Consider the following 25,242-nt stretch of genomic DNA (forward strand, 5'->3'; position numbering starts at 1 on the left):
AGGGCCAGGTTACTTGAAACGGTAGCACTGCTTTGCAATGCAGCCTGTTTAATTTGTGTGAGGTAAGATAGCCAATATTATTTCTTCTAAATTGGCATAATTTTGATAGCAATACTTATAATGGCAGGCCTTGATTTTGCCAATTTGATTTAATTACTCATAGACAGTGCTATATGTATGTGTGAGTAACTTGACATTTTTGTACGTTGAAAAGGTGTTTTTCACCAGATAAAACGTAATTATATGGACACTTCTCATTTAAAGTTATATAACAAAGTATCTATGTGGAAAAATCATGGGTGCTATGTTAAGTTAAATTTTAGTTTTTATGCATAAATTGTGCCACTATTGTTAATTAATTTGAGACTTGGTTTACTGGCTTGCAACATGTATGATACATTCTATCAATCCGTTTTTAAAAAGTGTCCAAGCTGGAAAGCTGCCTGAATTCTATTCTTTTTTGGTGGCTTTAATTACTGTTATTCTGTCTTCTGATGTTTTGCAGATTTTTGGAATTTGGGTATCATCAAATTTGATGTGATACTTAATCCCTGTATTCCCTGCCGAAGTACAGGGCATGATTAGCCACTAGACACATGGACAACTTGACTCCTTTCCTCCCTTACTTCTGACAGAGGACGTCAAACTACTTTCTTCTTCCAAAGCAAATACCTGTACTCTTGACCCCATACCCACAAAGCTACTGAAGGAGCTATTGTCTGTTCTTTACAAACCAATTGTTAATATAATTAACCCCTTTGTGCACATTCCAAATCTGGCCAATCCTTGCCCATTTAGGGGGTACCCTATTTAAAGCTTTATAACTCCAGATGTGAGCATCACAGAAACTTGAGAAATTGCTTAAATGAAGCAAGAGATTTGTACCATTTACAATACTTTTACAATAGATTAGCTTATATTCATAATTTAAGAAGAAAGTACCATAAATGCAATTGTCTAGGCAGAAAATCAAAAATTTGCTCTTTTTTGAACATATTCAAAATCACTCCAAAATGAATAAAATTATTTTTGTCCATTATAAAGCATAAAAGTTTACATACACTTTTTTAGCATTTGGTATTGCATTTTAATTGCTTAACTTGAATCAAACACTTGGGGTAGCCTTCCAAAAGCTTCTCACTATACTTTGCTGGAATTTATGCCCATTCCTCCGAACAGAACTGGTTTAACTCAGTCAGGTTTGTGGGCCTCCTTGCTCGGACACGCATTTTCAGTTCAGTTCACAAATTTTCTATGGGATTCGGGTCAGGGCTTTGTGATGGCCACTCCAATACTTTCACTTTGTTGTCTTGAGGTGTTGCTTCAGGATTTCTAGATAATCCTCCATCCTCATGAAGCCATCTATTTTCTGAAGTGCACCAGTCCCTTGTCCAGCAAAACACCCCCACAACATGATGCTACCACCCCCATGCTTCACAGATGGGATGGTGTTCTTCGGATTAAAAGCCTCACCCTTTTTCCTCCATACATAGGCTGATCATTATGGCCGAACAGTTCAATTTTCGTTTCATCTGACCAGAGAACACTCCTGGCTAGGTCTAGGTCCTGGTGATCACCTGCAAACTTAATTCTGGCTTTTTTATGCTGGCTTCTTCCTTGCTCAATAGCCTTTCAGGCCATGGCAATGTAGGATTCTCTTAATGGTGAATGTAGATATGTTGGTACTGATGCCTCCAACACCTTCACCAGTTTCTTTGTTGTTGTCTTGGGGTTCAGCTGAACATTTCAAACCAAAGTTTGTTCAGCCTTGGGAGTTAATTTGTGCTTCCTTCCTTAACAATGCAGTGTCCCAAGATTTTTATATTTGTATATTTGCAATTGTTTGTAGAGATGCTCGTGGTACCTTCAGTTGTTTGGAAATTGGTCCTAAGGTGGAACCGATCTTGTGGAGGTCCACAATTTTTTTTCTGAGGTCTTGGCTGAGTTGCTCGGATTTTCCCATGGTATCAAGGGCAAAAAGGCAGTGGCTCTATAGACGCTTTCAACAGTAACAACATAAACAAATGTTACTGTGCATGTGCGTTGTTCTGGCCCTAACTTAACTTCCGGCAGACTTCCGCAAACAATAAATAACAACGGAGTCCCTCTAGACTATTTCTGATAACAAGCAAAATAAATAACAAGTAAATTACGTTAGCTAGCTAGTTAAAACTATGTCTAACCAGTATTATTTGGGCTTACCAGTTGAAGAAAAGAACCGTTACTTGGCCAAACTCAAATGCGATAACGTTACACTACCAGAAAAACAAGCGACAGAAACAGATAACTGTTGACAGTATTGCACCTTGCGGAGCACCATACATTCCTTGCATAATCCATAACTATTCTGGTTACATGCACATTCTTGTGTAAAAAGTGCACTCTTTCTATTACATTGCTTAAAAACGATGATTACATGACACAAAATGGGGCTAGTGCTGGGCAGCATGTGTAGCCAATGCAATTACTATAGGTATTTATTTGTATAGCATGCATTGATGGAAAAACATTGTGGCTCTAATAGTTTGGGTCATCTTGCTAGGTTACCACAACAAAAAAGATCAGGTAATGTAACATTGTCAAGTCATTGGAAACAGGTATCATAACGTTCGTTCAAAACGTAGCTATAGTGTATCAACTACTAGCATTGATCTAACGTTTCTGTGTATAATTTATACACTGTTAGCTACGTTTAGCTAGCTAGCTAGCTACAATAAATTTAGTTAGCTAATTGTTCATAACTATTGAAGGCTTGTTACTGGTCAGCTAGCTATTAGCTATCGCTTATGAGTTTGTTACCTGAAACAAAGTCAGTGCTACAGTGAGAGCACCTATTCGACCACCTTCGTTCGACAGACAGGAAAATGTAAACTGATTTGCAACTATATATGAAATAGGTGAAATAACTAGGTACAGGTTGTTACCGATAAGTAGGAAAAAATGTCCTTGTTATCCTCCCGTGGTTATTTTTTCAACACTTTCACGATTTTTTTTCTGTGCCGGCAAATAAGTCAGAGGTGGTCCAGCGCTAGCTTTTGGTTGCTAAGGGGACGTGTATCCACAACCCTATATAAATGAATGGAACTTAACATAAATTTGCTAGCATACTGTATAAGTATCCTGTCTTGCGTATTTGAGGTTAATATGAGAAAGGGTGGTCGCTATCAGCACGTCTAGGAATCCGTACACATTCACTGTTGTAACTCAAGTCGCAGGACGCAAAATAGCCGTTGGGAAAGCAGTTTGAAAGTATGAATCAACGTCTGCGCCATTGGCTTTAATGGGTCACGATGAGACAATTACGAGCGTGTTGCTTGTCTTAAAGTTGATATAGTAAATAAGGCTGTATTAGTATTACTAAATGTGTATGTATGAATTTGGTTTATTTATTTGAACAGATATGTGTATTTTTACAGGACTTACATTTTAACAGGTAACGATGTCCAGTTATTTCTCAAAAATACGAAATAACAATGGGCAAGCACCACCTATAATAATATAGCAGAGATTCAAGCAATTCATTTCAAAATTCCCTAGTGGGGTTACAAAGTTAAATAATGTATTTTTACAAATTTTCAAAATGGCATTTGTTCCAGGTTGCACCCCACAGCACAACAACCTGAGCCCAACATCAGTCTGCTCATCAGTTTTAACTTTCACTCCATTTGTAATCTGTGCCATATTAGCCAGTAAACACAAACCCAATAATAAACAAACACAGACCGGAGGTTAACTTAGGGCCAAGCACATAACCTTGGCAACGCATGTGCGTCCGATGAAAGCGTCTATAGGTAGGCCCTTAAATACAGCCATAGATGTCAATTCCCAATTAACACCTAATTATGACAATTGGCCAATCTGATGCTTCTAAAAAGTCATTACATAAATTTCTGGAATATTCCAGACTGTTTAAAGAGACGGTCAACTTGGTGTATGTAAACTTTTGACCCAGTGGAATTCTGATATAGTGAATTAAAACTGAAATAAATCTGTCTCTAATCGATTGTTTCAAAATTACCTCTGATGTCAACAAAGTAGATGCCCCAATTCACTTGCCAAAAGAAATGTATGGTGAAATTTGTGGAGTTGTGAATATCTTCAGCCTAGGTGTATGTAAACTTTTGGCCTCAACTGTATGTCTGTAATTAAGGTACTTCTTTTTCATTATTAAATGTTTTAGGAATAACATGTTATCTTACTTATTGCTATCACAGTGTAAAATGCAAGCTACACTCCTACTCGTTGCTACTTAGCTAGCTAGCTTATGTGTGGCGTAACTTGTGGAAGGTTAAGAACATTGAATTCTTATGTTTCAATTCAAAATTTCCTATTATACTTAGACTACCGAAATATTTTCTGTTGCCTTCATATACTAGCCAAATGTATGTTTATTACTACAGTAAGATTAAAAAGTAAGAAAAATGTGGTGTAACTGTGTAGCTAGATGGAGCTATCTGAGTATGTTCCAGCTGAATGCTTATGTATGCTCATGTACGCAGGGGTGGACAGTAACAAAGTACATTTACTTGAGTACAGTACTTAAGTACATTTTTTGAGTATCTGTACTTTACTTGAGTATTTATTTTTTTGGAAACTTATGACTTTTACTCCACTACATTTGAAAGATAAATATCATACTTTTGACTCCACTACATTTCTATGAAGGTTGTCGTTACTTGTTACTTTGAAGCATAGCTTTGAAGTCAACAGTTGAATATTTTTTTATTTTCTAAAATGCGATTGGCCACACACTGTGTTCCTCACAGGAGAAAAAACAATCACAGTAGCCTACTCCTGCTGGTCAAGTTCAAAGTGCTTGCTTGTTGCACCAGTAGTTGAACAGTTCAATTTGAACTTGGCGGCGGTAATTATGGCGATGGCAGAAGATAAGGATGATTCTTTGCCACCAGAGCACCCATGGCCATATCTCAAGTCCATGTTTGAGATTTGTGAAATTCAAAAAGATTCATATTGTTTTAAATGTTTGCTCTGTTTACCACGCACGAACTACATCGCTGCATTCAAAAACTCGCCGTCCAACCTGAAAAAGCATGTTGAGGTATGTGAACGTTAGCTAACGGTAGCCCGTTTGCTAATTATGAAGTTGTCTGAGCTTGTAGTGGTTGCAGTTTTTATGCTAGGATTGGTCAGATGAAATTTTATGGAATTTGAGCGAAGGGTCATCCAACTGTTTCACATTTCAGGCAATACTATCTATCATCAGGGGTTAAATTGGGGGTGGACGGCGTCCACCCACCTTTGGTAAATAAATAAATAATTTTGACCGGCAGTTATACAAATAACTATGACAATCCAGTCCATTTAGGCTCCAGTCCGTGTTCCCTCTAGCCAGTTACTCGCTCAACCAATCAAAAGTCCGAAGAAAAAAAACTCAGGAGGAACAGTTGTTTATATAGACAGCACAGAAAGAAAAATATCGTTGATTGTCTTGACTGATTGGAAGCAGGCGCGGTAGGTAGTTTCATTAACATGTAATTTCATCTATGCAACATTTTAAAGAGAGGTGAATAAACAGCCCCCACGAACGCCGGCTATTATTAATGGCAACTTTGATTGCTTAAGCAAAATCAGCAGGTTGCTGGTCAGCAGCTAAGCTAGGATTGAATATTTCCCACATACGTAACGTTTTATTCAGCGGCGACTGGTGAGCTGAAAATTGGTGCAGATTAATCAAATGACAAGTAGCCTAACACACAGCGTCTTCATACCATGTTAGGGGGATTAAATCATAAATTCAATTTATCCGTTAAAAATCCGTTTTAATCACCAAGTAGTCTACACTTAACAAACAAGATACACCAGTCTGTTATCTACTATGTTAGCTCTCAGAATAACCAGCAAAAACAAAACCTGCACTTCAATTGTGTTTACAATCTAGCCTACGCATTGCAGATATTTGCCATGAATACGAGTGCGGAGAAAGAAGTGTATCCGCAAATAATGTTGATTAAAATTGTGCACAATTTCGTACTGCAAATGAAAATAAATGTAGGCTACACGGCCTAGGCTACTCGCTAAAACTGCCTATTTGGGGAGAGCTGGCTATATATAATAGTATTGAGTAGCCTATTTGTGGATTAATTGTACTGATACCGAAGGAAAATCAGGGGAAGATTCCGCCACTGCTTAGAGATTAAAACGGATTTTTCTAAATCGCATTTATCATTTAATCTCCCTAACACAATGCGAAGAAGCTTTTACATTACATTACAGGCATTTAGCAGACGCTCTTATCCAGAGCGACTTACACAACATGGCATTTTTTTTTTTTTTTTACATTGTATCTGGATATATACTGAAGCAATTTCGGTTGAGTACCTTGCTCAAGGGTACAACGGCAGTGTCCTACCCAGGAATCGAACCTGCGACCTTTCGGTTACAAGCCCAGTTCCTTACCCACTGTGCTACACTCCGTCCTCCGCTGTGTCCCTTTCCATTTGATTAGTCAGATGTTTGCATGCTTGTTAATCACTGAAAATTAATTAAAGGAAAGTTTTGCGCCTCACCAGTTTAAGAAAGATGGATAAAGGAAGAAAAAGTGAGGACAAGAGGAGGATGACCGATTATTTTCGTGGGTAAAAAAAATTATCAGCATTAATGACACTCAAACTTAAAATATATTATGTAAAAGCTTGCATCAATAGTATACATTCTTTTTAAAACATTGTTTTCCTTAATTACAATTATGTACACAATACATTAAAGTTACAACTATTTTGAGCTGAGATATTCATTGGTTTGTACCTTTTTCCACCCACCTCCCATTACATTACATTACAGGCATTTGGCAGACGCTCTTATCCAGAGTGACGTACAACAAAGTGTATAACCATAACCACAAGTGTGTCGAAAACCCTAGGGAGAAGTACCGTTCCAAGTGCAGGGAACAACCTCATAGTTCAACTTGGACCCTGTAGGTTAAACTGATTAACACTAACACAAACAAATGCCAATTTAACCCATCTATCATGTGTTGCTATTTAATAACAGTAAAAATACATCTGCAAATGAGCGTCTGTAAATGCATCGTAGAAACAATACAACAGTGCGTTGACATTAAAAATAAAATGTACTTTTGAATACTTAAGTATTTTTAAAAGCAAGTACTCCAGTACTTTAACTCAAGTAAAAATTTGACTGAACAACTTTCACTTGTAGTCGAGTAATATTTGACCAGGAGTATCTATACTTTGACTCCAGTAATGGAGTTGTGTCCACCACTGCATGTACGTGGGAACATTATGTTTACATTTTCTTTTGTATTATGTGTTTCTGTTTTACAAAAAGAAAAACAAAACGAAAGGACCAGTAAAGTTAACAAAATCAAGCAAACTCCTTTCTGGGAGTTTCTTTCATCAGCTATCTGTTTAGCCTTGCAAAGCCACACAATGGCGAGAACAGAATGGCCGGATCTCGCTGTTTGAGTAAACAATAAGCCACCTGCCTATTTCAGGGTACACCTTTGAGTACTGCAAGGTCTGTGTTGGGTCCTTTGCTCTTTTCTTTGCACATGTCCCCCCTTAGGGATATCATAAGCAGTCATGATGTTAACTATCACTTGTAGTACAACTGAAAATCAATTTTATTTTCTTTTTTCCTTTTTGTTCTCTCTGGGGATATAAAATGCAGTATCCCTTTGTAAACTCCTAAATGAGCATGTATCTGTTAATTTCAACATTCCTACCTTATCTACCACTTCCCTTCTGGATCTCCACCTGTAATTCTAAGATCAAAGCTAAGCATAACCCTAACAACCTCTTTGCATGTAGTGGAGGCATAGTAACAATGTTCATGCATCCTTAACCATGCCATGAGGTGTGAACCTTCCACAGTGCGATAGCTTCAAACTGCTTCAGCTTGGTGCATGAATAAATCACTCTATATTCCTATAGAGCACAGCCAATGACTAGCGGGCACCCCTGGTATTTCAAGGCCACTCTATTCATGCCAACAAATGGAGAAAAGTGGAATCATATTAAAGTGACAATCTCGAAGATTTCAGTTTCGTTCTCTATGGCGGTGCCAATGGCGAGAAGCGGTAATTGCAGGTGTGTTTTTGGACCTCACTTCCCATAGATCCAACCGGATCCAACCAGTGTCGCCTGTGTGACGTCAGTCAGTTGGCACGCCAACTATAACCCTTACTATTTACTGAATAAAAAACGGTTGTTATAAAAGTAACGTCATGTACATACTCATTCGTTGTCTAACATTAGGCTAACTCAAGATGTCTTTACACTGCCGAGCCAGGTTAAAATGGCGTAGCAAACCTGGGGTAGAATTAGTGATGATCAATTTCTGCAAACGTTCTTTATCCACCTTTTGCCTGGTATGAACATCTTTACACTGCAGAGAAGAATTTGCGGGATTCGCTGTGGCTCGTGCAATTATGTATCTCGTGCACAATAAGCAGTCTTTTTCGTGAATGATTGTTGTGTGGTATTTTTGAAACAACTGCCTTGCAAAATGTTACCCCTGGTGTTTCTGGTTTTGCTAGCTAAACTGTTCGAGAATAAAGCTGAGCTGGGTGTTAAATTAGCAATCAGAACAAGAAGAATAAAACAAAAACAAAGGAGATTTCATCAAAAAGGGCATAAAGGCTGAAGGAACATATGAGGAAGCGTAATAAAATAATAACAATGCTAATCCATACTGCATGACGTCTTCAGAAATCAGACCCGGCTCTGCTCCACATACCCCGGCTTCATTCCGATCATTATAATATATTGATGAACTCGATGGCAATGTAAATAACGGTAACGTTAAGGCCAGTTCAGATCAATGATTCGCAACGAGGCGAAACGGTTTTAGAATGTTGCAGAGAAAATTGCAGCGGTGTGAACTGGCTAGTAGCAGAGCCGTTGCCTGCCCTGAGGTTTTAAAAGACCGTCCTTGTCAAATCGCCAAGTACAGTTTTAGAACGTTTGCAATCAGACGTCTTGGAATTTTGCAAGTTGCATCCAGTCTCGTTGCGAATCATTGATCTGAACTGGCCTTAAGTTAGCTACACTGCAACGTTGCAACAAGGTAGCATTGCATTCGAGAGACGGTTTGCGAGTTCGGTACCGGTCGGTAGCGTTAGCTAGCGTTTTTTTCTAATTGCTAGCCGACATTAGATTGTTTTAATTACATTTGCTAGCTAGCTAACGCAACGTTACCTGATATGAGAGCTGGATGCTGTGAGCAACTTTGTCTTATGTTGTCTTTCTTGACATGGTCCGGTAGCTAGCATTAGCTGTGCAAATAGCTATGTAATTTAGTAAAGTTACATTTTATGTACATTTGAATGAACATAAAATAATAAACAACCAATAGCAGCTCAGACCACCCACTCACCTGGCCAGGTATTTTAGGTAAGGGACACTAGGGCCCCTTTACTACTTGTTTTTCTTCCCTTTCCTTTTTGTCTCTTTTTCTTTGTTTCGCTTCCTACCAAAGCCTTGTTGTATACTGCCTTTTTTTGTTGTTGAAAGTATTGAAAGCAATTGGTGTATTGCGCATGCGGCAGAAACAATAACAAGAAAAATGGCAGACTACCGCTTTGATTTTGCCATCTTCATATTTTGCTGTAAAGAGAAAGAAGCAAAAAATATGCATGCTCGTAATGTTCTACTGTGGTGTTTGGCGTACAGTTTCTTCGCCGCCTACTGGCCTGGCATACTTACGTGAGCATTTCAAATAGTTTTAGCGTTCTAGTGTGGACGTTCTATTTTTTAGAACGCCGGTCGTGTGGATGGGATTTTTTTTTTAAACGGAAGGGGAAAAACTATGTTTAAAAAAAAAATCTGTATACGTGTGGACAGGGCCTCACTCTCTCCCTCTCTCTTGCTGTTTTCCCCCCTCTTTCCAGAAACCGCTGCCATTCGCCATTCTTCCACCCTTCATAATCATCCTGCTGGCCCCTGGTTCTACCAATCCAAAGACAACGCCCGATTTAAATTAGCTGCTGGGCCATCCCGTATTTTGCTGCTGTTGCCATTATTCTCTCCGCTATTTTCCCATACTGTGTAAATCGTTGGTTGTCTGTATTTGTACTACGTGTTAATGCCTGGTTGAGTATTGTGAGTAGTGTACCCACTTCCCTTGTTTTAACCTGTTTGTTACCGTCTCATTTGTCCGCCACGCTGAGGCATTTGTACAGGTCACAGTAAACTCGCACATAGGATTAATGGGTTTTACTGTATAGACACACTAGACTAGGAGTGGTTGCCACCCTCTGTATTTATGTTTATTAGCTAGAGTAGTTAGGTAGGCTATTGATTTGAATGTCTCTAGGTAGGTAGTCTTCCTCTACTTTTTGGTTATAGCTAGCTTTGTTCAGTTTTGTAACTTTTTTTTCTTTGGCAACACTTGGGCTACCAATCCTCAGTTGTGTGTGTGTGTGTGTCTGTGCAAATATTGTGCGTTTATAGCCTGTCACTATCTGCACTGTGGTTATCGCAATTATTAAGTAACACTTTTTCACTGTACTTTTTTGTGAATTGTTATTCTTGTCATGCCGCTCTTGGAATTCACCATTCTTTCCCTTCCCCGGACATTCACTTTTTTAGGGGTCCTACGAAGTAGGAACCCTATTGTTTTCGTTGGTATTACAAACCCAACTCGGGAAAAAGTTGGGATGGTATGGAAAATGCAAATAAAACAAGAAAGCAGTAAATTTACTTGGACTTGTATTTCATTGCAGACAGTATGGACACAAGATCTTTCATGTTTTGTCTGGTCAACTTCATTTCATTTGTAAATATACATCCATTCCTGCCATTCAGGCCTGCACCACATTCCAAAAAAAGTTGGGACGGGGGCAATTTAGGGCTAGTAATGAGGTAAAATAATTAAATAATGATGTGATTTGAAACAGGTGATGTCAACAGGTGATTGTAATCATGAATTGGTACAAAAGCAGCATCCAGGAAAGGCCTAGTCCTTTAGGAGCAAAGATGGGCCGAGGATTGCCAGTTTGCCAACATATGTGTGAGAAAATTATTGAAATGTTTAAAAACAATGTTCCTCAAAGAAAGATAGGAAGAGATTTGAATATTTCACCCTCTACAGTGTATAACATAATTAAAAGATTCAAGGAATCTGAAGGAATTTCATTGCGTAAACGGCAAGGGCGCAAACCTAAGCTGACTAACTGTGCTCTCCGATCCCTCAGACGGTACTGCATCAAGAACCATCATTTATCTATAAGCGATATAACCACATGGGCTCAGGATTACTTTGGAAAACCTTTGTCAAGCACTACAATACGTAGTTACATCCACATATGCCAGTTAAAACTTTACTGTGCCAAAAGGAAGCCTTATGTTAACCATGTCCAGAAGCGCCGTCGGCTTCTTTGGGCTCAGAGGCATCTGGGATGGACCATCACACAGTGTAAATGTGTATTGTGGTCAGACGAATCAGTATTTCAGGTCTTTTTTGGAAGAAATGGACGCCGTGTGCTCCGGACCAGCAACAAGTCCAAAAGCCAGGGACTTACACTTCCGTGATGGCACCATTAATGCCGAAAAGTACATAGAGATTTTGGAGCAACATATGCTGCCATCAAGACGACATCCTGGGGCGCCCATGCATATTTTAACAAGACAATGCAAAACCACATTCCGCACACATTACAAAGGCATGGCTGCGGAAGTAGAGGGTGCGGGTGCTGGACTGGCCTGCCTGCAGTCCCGACCTGTCCCCAATAGAGAATGTGGCGCATTTTGAAACGCAAAATGCGACAACGAAGACCCCGTACTGTTGCACACCTTAAGACTTGTTTGCAGGAAGAATGGGACAAAATTACACCTGAAACGCTTCAACACTTAGTGTCTTCAGTCCCTAAACGTCTTTTAAGTGTTGTGAAAAGGAATGGCAACATTACAAAGTGGTAAATGCTTTACTGTCCCAACTTTTTTTTGAAATATGTTGCAAGAATAAAAATTGAAATAAGTGTTTATTTTGACAAAAAACAAAATTTGGCCACAAATTTCAAATGCTTATAACTTTTTACAACAATAATCTAGCGACTTGAAACGGACCGGGCATGAAGATGTTGTACCATGTTGCACCAGGTCAGCGCAGTTGCAGATATCTCAAAAAACAAGGAAATTACAGGCATTTGAAATTTTGGCGGGAAGATAATGCTAATGCTAATATAACGCAAATTTCAAGTCCTAATAACTTTTTACAACAATAATCTAGGGAATTGAAACGGACTGGGCATGAAGAAGGCACTACCATGTTGCACCATGTCGGCACAGTTGCAGATATCTCAAAAAAGAAGGAAATTACAGGCATAATACTAATGCTAATATAATGCTTAAAAACTGATCTTCTCATGAACGCTTTACCTGATTCCGTCACCATCGCACGTGTACTCTTGGGTATTCTCTCCATCAAGGGTGATAAGGAAAAGTTGTTTCGTAAAAAATTGCGTGATTTGTGGCGTGACAAATTTAGCACTTCACGCTAATGCACATTCATTTTTCAAAGTAATGTTTCTCATGAACCGGAAGTTGGATCGTCTCACGCACGGGTACGTAGATTGTCCAAAATCTATGCCGCTTGGACTCTTTTCTCCTTCTCCTAGTATTTACCCAGATCGGACATGTTCGTAGGGCCTCGCATTGCTACTTGCAGCTATATTTAGGGGTCCGACAAAGTAGGAACCCTATTGTTTTTGTTAGTATTATTAGGGGTCCTACGAAGTAGGAACCCTATTGTTTTTGTTAGTATTATTATTATTATTCTTTTCCTGGAAATGGTCAAATAACTCAAGAAGTCCTTGACCAAAAATGATATAAATTCCCAGGTCGAAACTAGAGACCATGAGTAACTGTGCCAGAAAGAATGACCATGATTCGTCCATAGGTGGCGCTATAGTAACCGATTCAAAAAGCAAATTTCAAAATGCTGGCATTTCCAGCCCGTTTGATGAAAATTCCTGAAACCAGGTGTACTTGTGTCATTCCTCATGAGGAACAAATATGCCTCAAGAACCCATAAAGTCCGCCATGATGGATTTTCCTGCAGATTGAAAATTTGGCAAAATCTATAAAAAGTTTCTTCTAATAAACTGTAAGTTCGATAGGTCCGAAATTGCCCACGTACGTGCATGGTGCATGTCTCCCTATAGGGTGTTAACCGCTAAGAGATCCATTCCAAGACGGCGGAGAAACTGGTATTTTTTAAAAAACAAAATTTGGCCACAAATTTCAAATGCTTATAACTTTTTACAATAATAATCTAGGGAATGGCGTGACAAAGTTAGCACTTTATTCTAATGCACATTCATGTTTCGAAGTAATGTTCTCATGAACCGGACGTTGGATCCTCTCATGCACAGGTATGTAGATTGTCCAGAATCCTGAAATCTATGCCACATGGACTCTTCTCTCCTTCGCCTAGTACTTACCGGGCTTGGACATGTTCGTAGGGCCCCGCATTGCTGCTTGCAGCTATATTTAGGGGTCCTATGAAGTAGAAACCCTATTGTTTTTGTTAGTATTATTATTATTAGGGGTCCTACGAAGTAGGAAATGGTCAAATAACTCAAAAAGTCCTTGACCAAAAATGATATAAATTAAAGCCGCAAGCGGCGTTGGGAGGAGTCAAAGCATTGGCACTATCACGCCCCCTATAGAGCGATTTTAAAATGGCATTGTCCTCATGATCATATACCTTCACCCAACATATCTACTGAATATCATGATGAGCAATGGATTGAAATATGTGTCTGACGTAGTAAAATATTGATGACTTATGACCAAATTTGTGCTAAGACATGCTGTCTGATGATTTAGTTACGTCACCATGCATGTGTCCTGGCCGCTTCCCGTAAAGGCCTTTACTATGTCGTAACACTTAAATGGCATGTCGTAACACTTAGATGGCCCGGCGTGTATGTACAGCTGCAGTGTTTCTGCAACGCAACTAAAAAAGGCATCACACTAGTGTTGTCACGATACCAAAATTTTCACTTTGATACTGATACCAGGTTTAGTATCACGATACTCAATACTGAAATGATACTTGAAACTTAAACGATGCTGATTCGATACTCGGTACCTAACGATACTGAAATTACCTTAATAGATCAGAAACGTAATGTCCACAAGGGTTGACCTCATTTTCGAATTCATGGTTTATTAATAACCTGGTTTATTAACAACCTTTAAGTTGAAACCTCTTCATCATATTAATAAGCATAGGCCTATAGTGTTACAACACTAAACAATAGAAAAATATATTAAATATATTTCAAAAATTAAACAGTTGTAAACTAAATAATCTTTAAAACAGGTCTTTCACCTTTAAATAGATTTAAAAACAGCATATTTTAATAACAATACAGCATCTATCTATAATAAAATATTTCCAAATAGGAAAACCTATTGCTACTGAAGTGAACTGAGTCGAAGCTTGCGCTGTATCAAGGAGCTGAGTGCACCAGCGCAAGTCACCTCACTTGGCAACCTTAGTTGCTACTACCATCTAGCAAAGATTCTGACAAATTACACTTTTCATCCTCTAAATCAGTAATGCGGGAGACACATTTCCCTGGCTTTTACATTTGACCTAAAACTACCGAACGTCGGAAAATTCTAATACCGAACCGTTTCTTTTTTTTTAAGTACCGAAAAAGTGCTGAAGTTTCGGAATACTGTGCAACACTATGTCAGACACATATTCCAATCCACTGCTCATCTTAGCAGAGAATGCACATTTCAGAGCGCCTCAGAGACAGATAGAATAATAACACATAAATACACATTTCAAATAATAAATATGAAATTGAGAAAAAACGAAACAAAAAACGAAATATCAACTTGCGACCTGTGGGCTGTGCGCAGAGTAGCCTACCGTATTATTTAATTAGACATTGGCAGATAAGAAAATTGTCGGTTACGCTGACCTATGAAACGCTATTACAAAAGCAAAATCAGACATGTTATACATCGTTAGAAAGCTTATACTCTCACCTACTGAATAAATGAATTGTCAAGCAAGCCAAATTGGTCTAAAAAGGGCGACAACGCTGTAAACAACAGGTGTGGAATTACACAGCTATTTTTGAAGGTAGCCTACCCATAGGCATCACAAATGCGCGTATATTTCACAAACGGATTGTCCAAGACAATATATGACCATTCAGCCTCAAAAGGGACATCTCTAAGCGTAAAACCAATGGTAAGATTGTATATTTATTCAATGTTTAGTCCCAGATATTGACTGTAGAATGACATGGTATTATTTTTTAAAAACCTTGTCTCGTTTATTTCGTTATTCAGTGAGCAGCGTTTTAACTGCTGTATTGGCATATTTTAGGGCTAATGTCGGATTTATCTTGTTGCTACGGAATATTACATTACATTACAGGCATTCGGCAGACGCTCGTATCCAGAGCGACGTACAACAAAGTGTATAACCATAACCAGGAACAAGTGTGTCGAAAACCCTAGAGAGAAGTACCGTTCCAAGTGCAGGGAACAACCGCATAGTTCAACTTGGACCCTGTAGGTTAAACCGATTAACACTAACACAAACAAGAACAGCAACAACGCAGTCTATGCGAAAATACAAGCAATAGTTAAGACGAGTTAAGTCACCTACGAAACAACTACCTAGTTACAACCCTAAGCTTATAGTCAATTTAGAGATTAAATTGAGAATACAGTTTCTCTCAGCATAATGACGGATTCAAAGACTAAACGAACTCACCCGATATTGTCTTCAAATGGATCCATTCCAAAGAAAAGTAATGATTCATCCTCTCAAAAAGCTTTTACCAACAAACTTTTAGTAGCAAAAAACGAAATATCAATTCGCCATCCATGCTACCTGCTTCCTACACTCAGAGTACCGTATTATTTATTTAGACATTGCCAGAGTACAGCATAAATTGCGTCATTTGTATATATTCAATATTAGTAGCCTAATTGCAGCGAGAAACTGCAGCTGTAGACACAAGATAGTTTGTTATGGTATGGTAGCAACGGAACGAAGCGGACTATATATGTATTGCCATCATTGTTTTATTATACCAGTGTGTTTTCGCGCGTTTGCACAGAAACTCAAAACCTACCAATAAAATGGTTCAGCTATTTCTCAGCATAATGACGGATTCAAAGACTAAACAAACTCACCCGATACTGTCTTCAAATGGATCCATGCCAAAGAAAAGTAATTATTCATCCTCTCAAAAAGCTTTTACTAACAAACTTTTAATAGCCTAGCATGCACTCTGGCTGGCACTGTCTTCCATTGCTTCCCCGATGTTCAGACCCTCCCCTCACTGATAAAAACTAGACCCTATGGTGTCGGATTACTTGCGTCGCCATGGATGTCGCTTGCCGTAAAGAAGTTTACTAGATGTCGTAACACTTAGATTTGGAGCTCCAGCTCTTCCGCATCCTAACTCATAAAAAGTCCAAATGGCAGGCAAACAATATGGCGGACATAGGTGCTCCCAATGGCAAAGTTGTAGAGCACAGATACATCGGTCGATGAAGTTTTGTGTTAATCTGACTTACGGTGTGGGAGTTATGACCTTTTAAACATGACCCGTTGTTATAGCGCCACCATCTGGCCGACATAGGTGATTTTTAGTGCCTGAGTAGTGGGGGGCCATAGGAACCCACCTGCCAAATTTGGTTGCTCTAGGACTTATAGTTACTGAGCCTCAGACACTTTTAAGGGAGAAAAATAATAAGAATTAAAGCCGCAAGCGGCGTTGGGAGGGGTCCAAGCATTGGCAGGATCGCGCTCCCTATGGAGCGATTTTAAAATGGCTTTGTCCTCATGATCATATGCCTTCACCCAACATATCTACTGAATATCATGATGATCGTATGAAATATTGATGACTTATGGCCAATTTTGAGCTAAGAGACGCTGTCGGATGACTTGGTTACGTCGCCATGGATGTGTCCTGGCCGATTCCCGTCAAGGCCTTTACTATGTCGTAACACTTAGAGGGCATGTCGTAACACTTAGATGGTCCGGTGTGCGTGCACAGCTGCAGTGTTTCTGCGCCGCAACTAAAAAAGGCGTCACACTAGTGTTGTCACGATACCGAAATTTTGACTTTGATACTGATACCAGGTTTAGTATTACGATACTCAATACTGAAATGATACTTGAAACTTAAACGGTGCTAATTCGATACTCGGTACCTAACCATACTGAAATTACCTTAATAGATCAGAAACGTAATGTCCACAAGGGTTGACCTCATTTTCTAATTCATGGTTTATTAACAACCTGGTTCATTAACAACCTGTAAGTTGAAGTCTCTTCAACATATTAATATGCATAGGCCTATAGTGTTACAACACTGAATAATAGAAAAACATGTTAAATATATTTCAAAAATTAAACAGTTGTAAAGTAAATAATCTTTAAAACAGGTCTTTCACCTTTAAATAGATTTAAAAACAGCATATTTTAATAACAATAAAGCATCTATCTATAATTAAATATTTCCAAATTGGAACACCTATTGCTACTGAAATGAACTGAGTCAAAGCTTGCGCTGTATCAGGGAAGTGAATGCACAAGCGCAGGTCACCTCACTTGGCAACCTTAGTTGCTACTGTCATCTAGCGAAGATTCTGACAAACTACATTTTTCATCCTCTAAATCAGTAATGTGGGAGACACATTTCCCTGGCTTTTACATTTGACGCAGAACTACCGAACGTCGGAAAATTCAAATACGAAACTGTTTTTTTTTTTTTTTTTTTTTTAAGTACCGAGAAAGTGCTGAAGTTTTGGTATACCGTGCAACACTACGTCAGACACATATTCCAATCCATTGCTCAGTTTAGCAGAGAATGCACATTTCAGAGCGCCTCAGAGACAGATAGAATAATAACACATAAATACACATTTCAAATAATAAGTACGACATTGAGAAAAAACGAAACAAAAGACGAGTTATCAAGTCGCGACCTACGCGCAGAGCAGCCGACCGGTTTATTTATTTATTGGCAGATGAGAAGCAACAGGAATCACAAACGGATTGTCCAAGACAATATATGATCACTCAGTCGCAATAGGGACATCTCTACGCGTGAAACCAGTGGTAAGATTGTATAATTATTCAAAGTTTAGTCCCAGATATTGAATGTAGAATGACATGGCATAATTTAAAAAAAAAACTTTGTCTCGTTTATTTCGTTATTCAGTGAGCAGCGTTTTCACTGCTGTATTGGCATATTTCAGGGCTAACGCCGGGTTTATCTTGTTGCTACGGAATATTACATTAGCCTACATTACAGGCATTTGGCAGACGCTCTTATCCAGAGCGACGTACAACAAAGTGTATAACCATAACCAGGAATAAGCGTGCCGAAAACCATAGAGAGAAATACCGTTCCAAGTGCAGGGAACAACCGCATAGTTCAACTTGGACCCTGTAGTTTAAACTGATTAACGCTAACACAAACAAGAACAGCAACAACGCAGTCTATGAGAACATTCAAGCAATAGTTAAGACGAGTTAAGACTAAGTCACGTACGGAACAACTACCTAGTTACAACACTAAGCTTACAGTCAATTTAGAAATTAAATTGAGAATACGATTTCTCTCAGCACAATGACGGATTTAAAGACTAAACGAACTCACCCGATATTGTCTTCAAATGGACCGTATTATTTATTTAGACATTGGAAGACTACAGCATAAATTGCGTCTTTTGTTTATATTCAATATTAGTAATTGCAGCGAGAAACTGCAGCTGTAGGTCGTTATGTTATGGTAGCAACGGAACGAAGCGGACTATATATGTATTAGGCTACCGTCATTGTTTCATTATACCAGCGTGTTTTCGCGCGTTTGCACAGAAACTCAGAACCTATCAATGAAATGGTTTAGCTATTTCTCAGCATAATGACAGATTTAAAGACTTAACGAACTCACCCGATACTGTCTTCAAATGGATCCATGCCAAAGAAAAGTAATTATTCATCCTCTCAAAGCTTTACCGTAGCGTATTATTTATTTAGACATTGGCAGAGTACAGCATAAATTGCGTCTTTTGTGAATATTCAATGTTAGAAATTGCAGCGAGAAACTGCAGCTGTAGACACAAGATAGTCTGTTATGTTATGGTAGCAACGGAACGAAGCGGACTATATATGTATTACCGTCATTGTTTTATTATACCAGCGTGTTTTCGCGCGTTTGCACAGAAACTAAAAAACTACCAATAAAATGGTTTAGCTTTTTCTCACCATAATGACAGATTTAAAGACTTAACGAACTCACCCGATACTGTCTTCAAATGGATCCATGCCAAAGAAAAGTAATTATTCATCCTCTCAGAAAGCTTTTACTAAGAAACTTTGGGTAGCCTGTCCTAGCATGCACGCTAGGTGGCACTGTCAGACCGTCTCCTCACTGATAAAAACTAGACCTACGGTGTGGGATTACTTGCGTCGCCATGGTTGTCGCTTGCCGTAAAGAAGTTTACTCGATGTCGTAACCGTTTAGATTTGGAGCCACAGCTCTTCCGCACCCCACCTAATAGAAACGGCCAAATGGCGGGCAAACCATATGGCGGACATAGGTGGTCCCAAAAGCAAAGTTGTAGAGCACATTCAGATGCATCGGTCGATGAAGTTTTGTGTTGATCAGACTTACGGTGTGGGAGTTATGACCTTTTAAAGTATGACCCTTTGTTATAGCGCCACCATCTGGCCGACATGGGTGATTTTTAGTGCTTGAGTAGTGGGGGGCCATAGGAACCCACCTGCCAAATTTGGTTGCTCTAGGACTTCTGGTTGCTGAGCCTCAGACATTTTAGCGGAGAAAACTGCCACGCCCCAACTAAAAAGTCTAAATGGCGGGCAAACAATATGGCGGACATAGGTGGTGCCAATGGCAAAGTTATAGAGCACATTCTGATGTATAGGTCGATGAAGTTTTGTGTTCATCTAACTTATGGTGTGGGAGTTATGACCTTTTACGCAAAACCCTTTGTTATAGCGCCACCATCTGGCCGACGTACGTGATTTTTAGTGCCTGAGTAGTGGGGGCCCATAGGAACCCACCTGCCAAATTTGGTTGCTCCAGGACTTATGGTTGCTGAGCCTCAGACACTTTTAGCGGAAAAAAATAAGAATAATAATAATCCTAACAGATACAATAGGGTTCCACCAGCTTCGCTGCTTGGACCCCTAATAATCCTAACAGATACAATAGGGTTCCACCAGCTTCGCTGCTTGGACCCCTAATTACCAGGTCAAAACTAGAGACCATGAGTAACTATGCCAGAAAGAATGACCATGATTCTTCCATAGGTGGCGCTATAGTAACCGATTCAAAAAGCTGGCATTTCCAGCCCGTTTGATGAAAATTCATGAAACCAGGTGTATTGTGTCATTCCTCATGAGGAACAAATATGCCTTAAGAACCTATAAAGTCCGCCGTGATGGATTTTCCTGCAGATTGAAAATTTGGCAAAACCTATAAAAAGTTTCTTCTAATAAACCGTAAGTGCGATTGGTCCGAACTTGCCCATACACGTGTATGGTGCATGTCTCTCTATAGGGTGTTAACAGCTAAGAGATCCATTCCAAGATGGTAGAGAAACTGGTATTTAAAAAAAACAAAATTTGCCCACAAATTTCAAGTGCTTATAACTGGGCATGAAGAGGGCACAGCCATGTTGTAGCATGTCAGCGCAGTTGCAGATATCTCAAAAAACAAGGAAATTACAGGCATTTGAAATTTTGGCGGAAAGCTAATGCTAATATAACGCTTTTAAACTCATCTTCTCATGAATGCTTTACCTGATTCTGTCACCATCGCAAATGTGTAGTCTTGGGTATTCTTTCCATCAAGAGTGATAAGGACAAGTCGTTTTGTTAAAAATTGCGTGATTTGTGGCGTGACAGTTAGCACTTTATGCTAATGCACATTCATATTTCAAAGTAATGTTTCTCATGAACCGGAAGATGGATCGTCTCACGCACGGGTATGTACATTGTCCAAAATCCTGAAATCTATGCCACTCGGACTCTTTTCTCCTTCGCCTAGAATTTACCCAGCTTGGACATGTTCGTAGGGCCCCACATTGCTGCTTGCAGCTATATTTTCTATTTCATGTTGCACATCCGATTTACCACACTCCTAGGCAGCCAGGTCGTACACCTGCCTAGTAAGTCTTGGCAGCCGTGCTGTTGAACCTCCAAGTGTCTTCTCCGCTCAACAACCGTGGATGTCTACACCTTGAAATACTGATGGGTTTGTGCTGGCCGTGACGTCCGCGAAAGGGTTCCTGTGTCGCCAATTAAGATTAATTGTACTCTTCAACGTGACTGACTTTAAGTTAGCTCAGTGTTTAATGTTGAATGTGTTCAGCTAATTTGCTTGCTGCGTTGACAGCATCATCTTCTGGATGCTCCAAGTCATTAATGGAAACGAAACAGCCACCTGGTCACACGCATTAATAATAAGCACACACCAGATTGATCTGTATAGTTGGCTAGTTGTTCGGCAAAGGCTTTCCTGGGTGTTAAGAAACAAATAAAAGAAGCTTTTCTCATCGATTTGGACATTACCACAACTCACTTTACGATAAGCTACAAAGCTGCTTGTGTGTCCATCTTTACACAGTCTTTTTTTAATGAATAAAGCCCCAAGCTTCATAATCTGAGGATGTGGCTGGTCTCATGTTACCACTGGAAATGTGTTTCCTTGAATTTCCAATAAAACAACCAGCATGCTAGCTTGTAAAGCTTCCAGAAGCCCTGGAATTTGTAATGTGAAAACCTCCCAAAAAGTTTAGATGATTTATTTTGTAAATTGTAAAGTTAATAACAAGTAGCAAAGAGTATTAATGTCAATGTACACATAGTTTTTTTTTACCCCCACAGCACAGGAATGGGGTTCTTAACAACATCAGGTACTGGCTTATTTCATCTAGGATAATCTCCAATTTACTAAAAACAAATGTGATATTGGGTGCATTATTCTTATAAGAAAATACATTTGTCCAATGAACACCTTTAAAATGACAAGTGTTCATACAGATGGCACATTCGTACTGTACTTTGACTATATATTTTACAGCTGGACTCTTACCTCCCTCTCATACCAGTTGGCTGCCTGATGGATGGAGACAGAGGAGTCCACAGGGGTCAGTTCATCGGTGTAAGTCTTCACTCGGACCCGGGAGTTGTAGCGAAGTGATAGCAGGTTGTACACTATCTGTCAAATTCAAAGACAATCAAGACAATGTGTGAGGTTGGCAACTTTAAATGGCACACATGTTATCTACACACAATGTATGTGCATGGCCATGGGTTTATGTTGAACATGTGAACTGGGGACATTTGACATGGATTTCGGTCCCAATTACCAAGGAGTGACTTTAAGCACTAATTATGGTAACCAGTCATATTCAGAAAAAGGAATATCCAATTATACAACCAAGGATATACCCCCTTTCAAGATATACAGGCTTCTCCGCTTGGACAACACAAACTATTATTTGGTTTTATGCAGCATCTATCAGAGTAGCTGCCACCACCCTATTCCTGAATGCCTTTCCTTTCATACATACCCTATACATTTATTCATCCTGAATGCCTTTCCTTTCATACATACCCTATACATTTATTCAATATTTATGCAAATAACACAAGATAGTGGAGCAAATTTGGAAAGAATATTATATACAGTGTCTTGCAAAAGTATTCAGATATCAATTTCTGGGTTACTAATGATACAAATGTTTTTCCAGTCAATATTTTTCTTGTAAACTTGTATTCTCTAACAATACATTTTCAAAGCAAATATTTGTGGTCAGCCAATATTTTAAAGAAAATGAAAAACTGAAATATGCTGCTTGCATAAATAATCAAACCCACATATTAATATTTTGTAGAGCCAGCATTTTCTGCAACAACAGATTAGGGAATATACCCCTATATCTTCATATGGGGCACCACATATGTAGGTGTAGCAGAATAACCGCAATCAGTAATCAGTCTCAGAAAATTACAAAAAATGTCTAACCATAAATTTAGAACTTCACATAATTCAACTTGCCATTATTAATGATCAAATATAATTGAATCAAAGATTTAATCCTTAAGCTGAAGGGTGGAGTTCTTGGAAAGACTAATTTCACACCAATTTCAGCTGTAATGTTAATGTGACAAAGACACCAGGATTATTAATGTAATTTATTAAACAAACATGCAAACATACAGAATATACACAGGCTAATCTAATCAGGAAAGCTAACTAGAGGAAGGCAGAGTATGCATGTGTATGTGTACGTGCCTGTGTGTGTGTGTGTGTGTGTGTGCGCATGTGCATGCACATGGACAACTTTGTCTGAAGAAAGGAGAAAGACAAACTTACTATGTTTGCTGCATTTATTTATGTATGTATGTATGTGTGTGTGTGTGTATAGCGGTATCAGTATGGCTGAATAACCCAGTTTAGCTACCAGTGTGTATCGCTACTAGCAGTGCCAAAGAGGGAAACATAGCTACAACTCATGAGCGATATCAATCCATTTTCTAACCACTTAGTCCAGAGTTCAGTCTGGACTATCAAAAAAATAAATTAAATAAAACCTGTAAAAAAGAAACCTAGTATTACTGTGGTAAGGTTGCCCTGTTTAATAATAAAGTGCATTTCAAATTAGTCAGTGGTACGTTACCTCCATTGCAGCAAGCAGTCAATGGTAAACTAGAATTACAGTGCCTTCGGAAAGTATTGAGTGTCATGGCAAAGGGTCTGTATACTTATGTAAATGTGATATCAGCTTTTTATTTTTAATAAATTTGCAAAAAAATTTCTAAAAACCTGTTTTCCCTTTGTCATTATGGGGTATTGTGTGTAGATTTATGAGAATAAAAATGAATTTAATCAATTTTATAATGACAAAGGATATAAGGCTGTAATGAATACTTTCCGAAGATGCTGTATATAGCTACATTTTTCATGCCTGTCGTGGCAGTGTTACTATAATGTGATCATTAAGTTTGTTAATGTTTGAAACTGAAAATGTTTATACAAGTAAAAATCAAGTTTATTTACAGAAATTATTAGCCTTTTAAAGTCATAAAGCTGATGATTGTCTACCTGTGCAAGGGCATGCTATATTATAGGATGCTTGATGGCATGGGTTTTTAAGTTTGCTGGTTATTTTTCCCCCAAATTTGTGGTGTACATCTCAGCCATCCAATTTTTATTATTTCCTCTTCATTAGGGCGAATAGGTTGTGTCTGTCACAAGCATATGCACGTTTTATAGGCAGCGGTGTTGTACTGTTGGTTTGAGTTGGTGTGATGACTGTGCTCTCCTTGTTATGTACTTAGTCATGCTGTAATATTGATTTAACAAAGAAAAACAATATTTACATAATTAGGTTTTTGGACCAGCATATAGCAGAAGAGTTGAATATAATGGCTGCATTGCTGTTAGGAATACAGTGGTGCCATAGGATTAGCTCCAAGGAGTGGTGGAACGGGGCATAATGCGTGTGGCATATGTATTCTGAAAAAACTCACCTAGTCGGCCAGCCCACTTTTTCACAGACCTGCCCAAAAATGTATTTCTGTAGCTGGTGTAAATTACGTAAACAACTTGATCAGGATGTCAAAACAATAGCTTATTTCCAGTGTTGGGCAAGCTACTTGGAAAGTGTAGTGAGCTAAGCTACCAGTTACTCTACATTAAATGAAGCTTCACTACACTGAAGCTACCCCCCAGAGAAATGTAGCAAGCTAAGCTACAACAACACGGCAAAAGTAGTTTACTACATCAAAGCTATTTTTTTTTTTTTTTACACTGAACCAACTTCATTCCAAGGAGGCCATTTTAGTTGGGTGGTACAAAAGAAATAAAATTCTACAATTTTGTATATTGTATTATTCAAGTATCAATGAACACTTAATTCTAACATCCATGGACAATCATGCACCTTACTACCATAGCAAAATCCACCTGACTTGCACTAATGTACATTGTAGTACACTGTAGCATATTAACATAATTTAACAGCATACTCAGCAAATAGTATAGTATAGTTATGGTTCTCTAGTCTCTATTCTAGTTTTAGCTATTCTATTTATTTTTTATATTTTAATTAGTCTATTTAGTTATTGTATATAATTCAGCCTTTAATTGTATTTGTTTCTTTTACCTACCTCATTGTTTTTGTATTTTGATTCATGTCAAGTGGCTGCTGTAACACTTAAATTTCCCTT

At 38.7% G+C, this 25,242-nt stretch overlaps 1 protein-coding gene across 2 annotated transcripts in view; it reads right to left on the minus strand.

The window, feature by feature from the left end:
- The window catches only part of ndufs3 (NADH:ubiquinone oxidoreductase core subunit S3), a 129,536-nt gene that overhangs the window by 22,890 nt on the left and 81,404 nt on the right, over positions 1 to 25,242 (minus strand). For both annotated transcript variants that reach the window (XM_064337954.1, XM_064337953.1), the window contains exon 5: positions 22,100 to 22,225. In XM_064337954.1, coding sequence (XP_064194024.1) covers positions 22,100 to 22,225 — 126 coding nt within the window. The remainder of the gene's footprint in view (positions 1 to 22,099; positions 22,226 to 25,242) is intronic.

The sequence above is a fragment of the Anguilla rostrata genome, chromosome 5 (assembly GCF_018555375.3).
Source record: "Anguilla rostrata isolate EN2019 chromosome 5, ASM1855537v3, whole genome shotgun sequence".
In the NCBI taxonomy this organism is placed as follows: Eukaryota; Metazoa; Chordata; class Actinopteri; order Anguilliformes; family Anguillidae; genus Anguilla; species Anguilla rostrata.